The following is a 10,244-nucleotide window of genomic DNA, read 5'->3' as shown; positions in this document are numbered from 1 at the left end:
TTTTTTTTTTTTTTTTTTTTTTTGCGGTAGGCGGGCCTCTCACTGTTGTGGCCTCTCCCGCTGCGGAGCAGAGGCTCCGGACACGCAGGCCCAGCGGCCATGGCTCACGGGCCCAGCCGCTCTGCGGCATGTGGGATCCTCTCGGACCGGGGCACGAACCCATGTCCCCTGCATCGGCAGGCAGACTCTCAACCACTGTGTCACCAGGGAAGCCCGTGAAGCCTATACATTCTTGATTCTCAATAATCAAGACTAGAGGACAAGCCTCAAATCCAACACAACCAGTGCTTACCTCTGCCATAGGCCCTGGCTTTCTTGGGGTTGAGTTTCGGTTTAAGAGGAGCCCCTGGCTTGAGCTTGGCTTTGGGGAACTGGGACAGGTAAGTCATCACCGAGTGCTCATCCACATCCGGGTGAATAATTTCTTCAGGAGTGATGACCTAGAATAACGACATGGTAGATGAACACCCAGAACATATCACTTTGCAACTACAGAAGTTTTTGCAAAAATCTCTTAAAGCAAACACTACTCTCAATAAAGTGAAACCACATCAAACTGGCATGCCAAAATCAGTTGTTTTTTTTTAACCTTTTAGAAGTGTCACCAACCCCTTTGGAAGCTGAGGACCCTCTCCAAACAATTCTATTCGTAATTTCCAGAGGTTCATACCTCCCCACCCTGAAAAAAAAAAAAAAAAGGCCACTCACTCCTTTTTCCAGAAAAGATAAGGTATATCAAGTAAGGAAGAAGAAATAATAACACGTGGGATTAACGCATATTACCAAAAAGTTCATAGATAAACTGGCCTTTTTCTTTGCTTTTATCCATTGTCTGCATTTCTATTGACTCAGCTACTAATAAAAAAATAAAAATAAAACCAAAAAGAGATAACACAATGACATATTAGATATGTGCTCTTGTAATATACACTGAATGTTTCTGTCCTCCCCAAATTCATATGTTAAAACCCTAATCCCTGGTGTGATGGTATTAAGAAGTAGGGCCTTTGGGGGTAAGTAGGTCTACATGAGATGAGATCATGAGGGTGGAGCTCCCACGATGGGATTAGTGCCCTTATAAGAAGAGGAAGAAATACCAGAGTTCACTCTCTCTCTCTCAGTGTAACGACACAGCCAGAAGGCAGTTTGCAGCTGTCTGCAAGCCAGGAAGAGAGCCCTCACCAAGAAATGAATTTCCTGGCACCTTGATCTTGGAATTCCCAAGCTCTAGAACTGAGAAATAAATGTCTGTTGTTTAAGCCACCCAGTCAATGGTATTGTTATAGCAGCCTGAGTTAAGACAGGTCTCAATACATTAAAAGCCATTTAAAAAATAGGAAAGGGGAAATTTTCTCCTGACATTCAGCTTAGGAGCAAGATTTGACCTGTGCTGGACAGGTGGCCTCCCTGAAGGTGTCACAGTCCCACTTCCACCAGCTGACCCAGCCCTAAACAGCACAAAAACTTCTCCTGCCACCAAGAGGTAAGCCACACCTCCTCAGAAGACTCTGTCTCATGAACAGGTCAACCAAATGCAGATAAACAACATATGTACCCAGCTTCCCCCACTCTATGATAAAAAAGAAAAGAGGAAACATTCTGATAATTAGCCTGCAGCAACGAAACAGCTATTTGGGTTGGTACAGTCGCCTCCAATACGTTTTGTAAAATGTAGGATGTACGCTGATTTGGCATTTCTCCTAGGCAGCTCCTTCAACAACTTTACACACTGCCAAGATCACATGAACGCCAAAAGGAGATGGGTTTTGGTTTAAGGGGAGATGAAAAACATATCATACCACTTCCTGAGGGTGGAAGAGCCAAGGAATGGGCCTTGGAGAAGAGACATGATGCCAAAACCAAACCAAAGAAATATAGGCAAGATTTTCTACCTCCCAAGGGATCCTGTTACAAATACACTGAACTCAGCTCTGAATACCACCTCAAGATCTTAATGGAGCCTGCAATGAGGTCATCCATCCCCTGGCACTGGCTACCCACAACTTTTCTTGACTGAGTCTTTGAACATGGGAGTCATGGTGTCAGGGGCTATTTAAACTCCTTGGAAGGGCTTAGAAGATTGGACCTCAACTAAGCAACGTGGCTACTGTAGATGGTATCCAAGACATATTCAATTTCCAAGTTCTGTTGTTATATTCCTTTGTTAGGATTATGAGCAATATGAATTCTTAAACACTTTCCATTAATGGCGAGTTACCCTGGTTTAAATTTCTTAAAAAGTTCTAAGTGACTTTCTTGAAGATACTGGATTTAAAAAAATGTTTAATAGGTTAAAAATGGTCAAATATTGGCAATTTCTTATGGTTAAGGTCCACATTTGCAGTCTGGCATCCAGACATGGCCTTTGTGATCTTTGGAACAGAAATACTAGAAAATTCAGGACTTCCCTGTTGGCAGTGGTTAAGACTCTGCGCTCCCAACGCAGGGGGCCAGGTTCAATCCCTGGTCAGGGAACTAGATCCCACATGCATGCCGCAACTAAGAGTTCACATGCCGCAACTGAGGAGCCAGTGAGCCACAACCAAGGAGCTCGCCTGCTACAACTAAGACCAGGCACAACCAAATAAATAAATAAATGAATAAAATAAATATTAAAAAAAAATACTAGAAAATCTGTCACAAGTGACAGTGAAGATCTTTAGGGGATCTACAAGCACCTAAGTCAATGAGAACCTATTAATATGGGTAAACTGAGGAAGATCGGAGACAGACACAGACAATGCTCATTGAAAGCTGACCACTGAAGAGGTCAGACTGCCTGCCAGACCCAAAGGCATCCACAGAGCATCAGGGGAAACAGCTTCATGGGACACACATGCTTCTACACATACCTGCGGGACACCCAGCCAGTCGTCTGCCTGCTGCATGGCTTCTCGTGCATTATCCACAGGCTTTCGTGGATCCCAGGATTCCCAGTCTGGGCACAGACCTGTTAACATCACACAAAAGGTGCTGTTAGTATTAACTGACTGAAGAGGTTAAAGGAAACCAGGTGCCTAAACTAAACTCACTCAGTCTCTTGAGAGAACAGTTTCTTCCAAAAATCTTTGTGAACTGTATGCTTTATGGGCCAAAAGTATCACAGAAATGAGTGGGCCAAGGTAGAAACTATTCTGCCTGAGCTGAGACTTCTTCTCCAGGCTGTTATCTTCTTGCATTCAGAGAGGAATTTATCCATTCCTTAAGGGTGTGCTGTAAATAAATGAACAAACAAAGCCTGTAAAACCATTTGGGCCTGGTACCTTTTTGCGGGAGAGATATTTTTGGACACATCACACTCATACTTCTGTGCTCTGGTCACCAAATGTGTGGGGTTGACATTAGCTGTGTGTCCTATGATTTAACTTAATTCTGACAGTATCTACCTGGAAACAGCATCAGAACCCACAGGCTAAGGGCTCAGTCCCACAAGACTCCCCCAACCCCAACTTCAGAGCCCAATCACAAGTCCAGATTTGTCACCTGGGCTTCTGACCAACCAGCTACTAATCAGAGGTTCCTACAACCCCCTCCTCAGGTTGGACTGTTTCCTAGAGTGGCTCACAGATCTCAGGAAAACAGTTTACTTACTGGGTCACTGGTTTATTATAAAAGGATTTTACTAAATGGAAGAGATGCATAGGGCAAGGTGGGAGAAGGGGCAAGGAGCTTCCATGTCCTTTCAGGCACACCACCACCCCAGGACCACCACGTGTTCACCAACCGGAAGCTCCCCAAACCCTGTAGGCTCAGGGATTTTTATGGAGGCTTCATTACACAGGCTGGACTGATTAAATCACCTGCCATTAGTGGTTAACTCAACCTCTATCCCCTTTCCCCTTCCTAGAGGTCAGGGGACAGGGGAGAAAGTTCCAACCCTCTAAGCACTGATTGGTTCCCCAGACATCCAGCCCCCATCCTTTGGGGCATTCCAAAAGTCACCTCATTAACAAACTCAGGCACGGCTGAACGACACCACTACCACAGCTCTTTTCGCTTAGTGAATTCCAAGGGTTTTAGGAGCTCTGTGCCAGGAAAGGGGACAAAGACCAAACATATATTTCGTATTATAAGTTACAATATCACAATCCCAATCCTGGATATACCTAGAAGACTGAACTAGCATCCTGTGTACTTACAACATTCACTTGCTCAAAGGCCTAAACCTAGAATTATCTCAAAAACCTTTGTAGCCACAACTATAGGGCTGGAGTAAAAATCCCCAGGTTTAAACTGGAAAGAGGCACCCTAAAATATGTCTTTGCATGGAAGCAAGAAAGAGGGCACTGGGAAATGAACTAATGCTGAGCTTTGAGTTACTTCTGGATGACACCAGCTTACAGGCTCTCAAGGAAGACTGGGGCCTAGGGCCAGCCCTCCTTCCCTATCCAGTCGACACCAGCTAGTTGAGCATGTTGAGAACCACTAGCTTACTTAATACCAACGTGCTCAGCATATACAGAGCAATCAGTAAATGGAAAATATGATTATTTGGGCAGATTTTTTATTAAAAACAATTTTGGAGGTGCACATAAACACAGGCTCTGGTTTTTCTATTGAGAGTGTATCAGCAAACTCTACCCATCAGTCTAAACCCTCCAGTGAGGATAATTACTACCTTGGTGTACATTCAACCACTCAGAAAGGAGGAGCCCATCAAGGGTGGAAAAGGCTCCAACTGGATCTTTACCAAGCACTATTTCACAGCAATGCAGAAAGAAAAGGTCAGAGAAAGCCATATATAGTCAACCCAGTGGTTGACAAAGACGGATACTTTCCACTCAATAAAAGTTTTTAGATTTTCATGCCAAACCACGTAATAGGGCACATGTTAAAGCCAATGGGAAACTAGGCACCAACCGTGGAAAGAGGGAGAAGAAGCAGGACTTGGGGTCTGGAAGCTGAACTCAAGTTCTGCTCTGAGCATGAAGGCCTTCATTTAGAATTTGAGTAAATAATTCAATGCTCAAACAAGTCTATGGATGGACCTATAAGACCTGCCATCAGAAAGGCAAACGGAGCCATTTTTAGTTCCTTTAGTTATCTTACAATGGGCTAAAAACCAGGAGAAATACACCAATCACAGCAAATCTAGCTTTCCCACCAAAAACCAAGAGGTTTAGGGGTCCACATACCCCACCTCTCCGGAAGGGATGGCTCAGGCAGCCATTGGCGCTTACCTGGAGCACAGCTGTCTACCAGGGCTCCCAGGGCTTTGCCATCTTGCCAGTTCTGGTTAAAGTTGGTGATGGGCAAGTAGGGGATCTTGTTCTGAATCCACCCCAGCAGCCTCTGCTTTGGCGTCTGCTTCTTGGCATCGTCGTCCCCTTCATCCTCCCACACAGGCATGGAGATGGAGTAATGGAGGATCAGCGTCCACACCAGGCCCAAGATGAGCTTCTGGTTCCCATCCACGATGGCTTTGCTGTCTGAGCAGAGAGACACAGGCCTGGTCAAGCCTCTGGGTTGCACAGGTATGAATCACATTCTTTGTAACAAAGTAAATGGAGTCCTCAACTGTTAGAGAACCACACTGAACTATATGAGAGTGAAGGGATGCAATGCTGGCATTTGCTTCAAAATACTTAAGCATGCGAAGAGATGAAATAAGATTCCAAAACGTTGTTAACCAGTGTCATTGGATTATAAGTCCATGAAAATGCATTATTCCACTGTCTCTATTTTTAAATGCATTTGAAATTTTCCATAGAAAAAGAGTTTTTTTTTTAATTTCAAGAAATCATTTCAGAAATATAGACACTAACAAGAGGTGGCTGCATTCCAGAGATAACCACCTGTTAACCTGGCAGTATACTGCCTACCAGATTGTGTGCACATATATGTGTATGTGTTTGCTGCCGGAATTTATGTTATACTATAAATTATAGTATATTGTACTATAATATAATTTATATTATACTATATGATCAGTCATGAAATCTTTCTTTTCACTAATCACTATGTCCTAGATATCTTTTCCCTATAAAAAGTTGTTTCTGTTTACACCCCCATCTACATGTTCAAGAGGTCATTTTCTCTCAGATCTCACAAATACTGGGTGTTATCAATCATTTTCATCTCACTTCTCTGACAAGTTAGTCATTCATAACAGAAGACTGTTAGTTAGCTTAACTAACAGTTAATCTAATTGGGCAAAGTGTTGCCAGGAGGATAAGTGACTGGCCAAAGGCATGGCCCCTTTTCTAGTCATCCCCCAGCTTAACAGGACATGCCCTGCCGCTGGCCAGCCCCTTCTGGAACTCTCACTGCCACTGGTTTCTACTTCCCACTCCCCTTGGCTTCCCTGTGGCTCTGTCCTCTTCCCAACCTCCATCTACACCCATCAAAATTCAAACATTATCTCCAAGATATCTGTCTTTCTGTCTGTCTCTCCATTTCCTACACCCTAAACAACCTTTGTTACAACCCTCCATTCTGCCAGGACCCCAAGGTGAAAATGTCAGAATCATTTTAGACTCCTCCTCCAAAGCCCTGGAGCAGTTCCCACAACAATTCTCTCCCTACCTCTTGGCAAATCCTTTTCTACACTCTCCCCGAAAATATGTGGCCCCTCCTCCCCTCTCTGCTTCCTCAACAGCCATGAAGCTCCACCATTGTTCACATAACCCGAGAACCATCCTTCTAGTGAGGTACCCCTATGCTTCCCCATTCACCAATGGTCCCTGCTGCCCAGGGTTAAACTCTTTAGACTCTTGAGAGACCTACACAACCTCCACCCAGCACCTCGAGAGACCTACAAAACCTCTACCCAGCCTGCTTTTCCACCCTTGTCACTGCCACCCACCACACTCCACATTCCAGACTCCCCACTCCTGGAGCACATCTTGCTGTGAACCCCCTGGACTTCTCCACCTCTTCTGTATTCCCTATGATGACAAGGCCCTTCACCCCATCCTCCTGCAGGACAAACCCCAGATCATCATTCAAGGGCCAGATAGAACAGATGGTGCACTTCACTCCCACCAGCCTCTGTGTAACCACACCAGGGTCCTCTCATGACAACAACCATTCATTCCTCAGCCTCCCCCCAACCCCCACTCCAGGGATGCGAGCTCCTGACGGGGGGTAACTGAACCCTCTTCATCTTGCAGCTCCCCACGCCCTATCCCTCCCTCCCTCCCACCGCAAGCCACCTGAATGTTGGTTAAACACACGTCAAACTGCACTTAATGAAACCCAGCTACAACCACATGAAAAATAAACTCACATGCTGTTAAGGAGTAAATGGCATGCCATTCAATACTGAAAGGGTGGGGCTTTTTTAAAAAAATCAACCTGTTTATTGTTATGTCCTCTTATAAGAAAAAAAAAACCCTCCTAAAAGCCCACATCCAAACCCACAGAAATCAAAGGTAATTTCACAGTTGCACGTCAGTCATAACAAAACTTGATCACATAAAACTGGACAGCATAAAGATTATCATGAACTGGCTGGTCAGACACACTAAATTCGAGCAATCCTCATTCAAAGTTAAGGTGCCCAGGGATTTTCTACATAATGAACTGTATAACTAACTATTAAGCAGGACTGACTGCATAACTCACGGGGCCCAGTGACAAATGAAAATACAGGATTCCTTGTCCAAAAAGTATTAAGCATTTCAAGATGGCAACAGCAGAGCATTAAACCAAGCACACAGAACCCCCCTGAGCACAGGGCTCTGTATAGCTGCCCAAGTCGTGCAACCATGAAGCCAGCACTGCTCCTGAGGTCCTGTGGTCAGAGGAGTGGTGGTGCACATGAAACACTGAACCCCTGCACAGAATACAGGTGTCCAAGGAATTCATTCTGCTAGACCAGCTGACAGTCCTTGACTGTGCCTGAAATTTTAGGATTAGATGTCCTGTTACGAGTGTGTCTTTAAAGTGCTATTGATTACCGAGTTACTACCTACCGATGGTAAAAAAAATTCCATCTCAAACCATTTCCCATGCCAGTTTCCTTTATTCAGCCTAAGGCGAGGAGAGCAGTCTTCAGGAGGGTGAGGGGAGATGGGGGGAGAAGCAGAGCGTGTGCAGGCTTATTGCTAATCCGGGTAAGGGGTGGACCTGGCCACGTCTGGTCTTGCACCAGGCAGAATCTGAACAGGTCAGAGTCTCATCCAGCCACAGGCATCCGTCTGCAAAGCTCAAACTTCCCTGAGTTATGTTTTAAATGCTTTTAGAAGGCAAACTTGCAGATTTCGTCCATAAATCAAAACGTGAAACCAGTCTGCTCTATTTTTACCCAGCTTACACATGTTGGTTTAAAGGAATGAGATGAGTCTTTTTCAAAAAGATTTGGGGGAAATATGACCCAGTAAAAGTCTGAGCCAAATTTATGAAACATACAATGCCCAGAACTTCTGTTTCCAATGAATTCAAGGTGGGTGTCCAAATGGGAAAGCCCCCATTAAGGTCTCATTGGGATAAATGATACCTTCATTCTGCTATTCTAAGAAGCTGTCCTCATTCCAAAAGCGATTTTGACAGGTGAAAGTTCAAATGCTTCACCAAGCTCTTGGAACAATAAAAAGACGGCGACTTGCCTCCCCATTCCCACCCATATGAAGTAGGAGGCTCCCCAAGCCTTGAAAATGAAATGCTACACAGCATCACAATGTCCATGTGTAACCATCACAGCAGACTACAGAATTTTCAGCCGTGAGTGTGCTCTGTGATGTTTATGTCTAGCGTAAACATGCAGCAGAGGCGGAAGGAGGAAAAGGCCAGGTCAGCTGGAAGCCTCTCGGGCAGGATTCCACCTTCCTGAGTTACTGAGGGCCTCTTTCAGGAATAAAATAAGCCAACGCCCACCATGCCTGCCCGACCTCCTAGAATCTGCTTAGATTGTCAGTGGGTTGGAATCTGGCCACAAGTTTCTCCTCCCCAGATTCAACCAGTCACAATCCCCATGTAACTGGTCCTGGCTCCGGACAACACTGGCCCTCAAACCACACACACCTTCTGGAACTAATTAAAATTAGCCCAAGTTGCATACAAGTGAGGGCAATGACTCTTTCCCCCCCAACAGCTAGAAAGTTAATTCAAGCTATTACAAATTCTAGGATGGGGTGTTTTCACATCATTTCAGCACATGAGTTTCCCAGTCCTGTTAAGCAGCATTCTGGAATGGGTGCAAGTATGGGGGTGGAAACCAGCTGCTTTTAGGCAATCTTCAGCAGCATCTTAGAAACATCCCCTTTGTGGACAAGTTCCCCGCCAGGTAAGAGAGATGGTGATCTTCTACCTCTCTCTACTTTTACCAGGAGGGCTGGGCCCAAGCAACCATCGGCGCTCCTACTCTGTTCACGGGGTCAACCTTCTCTCCCGGCTGTTGCCAGGGTGTCAGGGGTTGGGGTCCTGGGGGGACACCATCCCTCATCTTTGCTCTCCTGGCTAAGGACAGCAGATCATATTGCAGCTGGCTGCTGGGTCAGAAGCAGCCAACATGTGGCTGTAGGAATCCAGGAGAGGCAGGAGTTTCAGGAAACCTCCTTCCAGTGTGCTTGGGGACAAGTCACCAAGGCCATACTCTGCACTATGACTTGGCTGCCTGGGGAACAGGCTGCCACACACCCTGCTCCCTGTCCTCTCTCTCTGTTACCCTCTGAGAGGCAGTGTGGCAGACTGGTCGCAAGAACAGACTCTGAAACCGGCAGCTCAACTAGGTATGCCACTTTACAACCTGCTCATCCTCACTGAGCCTCATTTTTCCTTGTTTCCCGAAAGGGAATATTCATCGTCATCACCTTCACAGGTGGCTGCTACAGGGCTGCTGTAAAGAGTAGGTGGGTTAGGAAATTCTAATAGCCAAGCACACTGCCTGGCACACAGCAGGCGCTTAATTCCCCCTTCCCCTCCCTTTCTCATTCACCTAATATCTGAGTACCTGCCATGTGCCACTCTTTCCTAGAACCAGAAGCCCAGAAGCTTTATTCCCAGTTTGTACGCAAGCAGGAAACAAAAGGTAAGAAAGTACCTTGTGAATTAATGGGAGGATAAAATGTTCAATGTCACTTCACTGAATCAAGCAATTCATCCAGAGGTTAGGCCTGAGACCCCCAGAGAGGAACAAAGAACTGCCCAGGAGCAAAACTACTGATAGGGCTTCCCTGGTGGCGCAGTGGTTGAGGGTCCGCCTGCCGATGCAGGGGACGTGGGTTCGTGCCCCGGTCTGGGAAGATCCCACATGCTGCGGAGCGGCTGGGCCCGTGAGCCATGGCCGCTGGGCCTGCGTGTCT

At 45.8% G+C, this 10,244-nt stretch overlaps 1 protein-coding gene across 4 annotated transcripts in view; it reads right to left on the bottom strand.

The window, feature by feature from the left end:
- Nucleotides 1-10,244, bottom strand: part of FLNB (filamin B) — a 141,800-nt gene that overhangs the window by 78,347 nt on the left and 53,209 nt on the right. For all 4 annotated transcript variants that reach the window (XM_007469007.1, XM_007469008.1, XM_007469009.1 and 1 more), the window contains exons 2-4: nt 5,181-5,429; nt 2,853-2,950; nt 293-440 (exon numbers count right to left, since the gene is read on the bottom strand). In XM_007469007.1, the coding sequence (XP_007469069.1) occupies nt 293-440; nt 2,853-2,950; nt 5,181-5,429 (495 nt within the window). The remainder of the gene's footprint in view (nt 1-292; nt 441-2,852; nt 2,951-5,180; nt 5,430-10,244) is intronic.

This window comes from Lipotes vexillifer, unplaced genomic scaffold, assembly GCF_000442215.2.
Source record: "Lipotes vexillifer unplaced genomic scaffold, Lipotes_vexillifer_v1.1 scaffold989, whole genome shotgun sequence".
Lineage (NCBI taxonomy): Eukaryota > Metazoa > Chordata > Mammalia > Artiodactyla > Lipotidae > Lipotes > Lipotes vexillifer.
The sequence above is the reverse complement of the archived record's forward strand: the minus strand, read 5'-3'. Positions and strand labels throughout refer to the sequence as shown.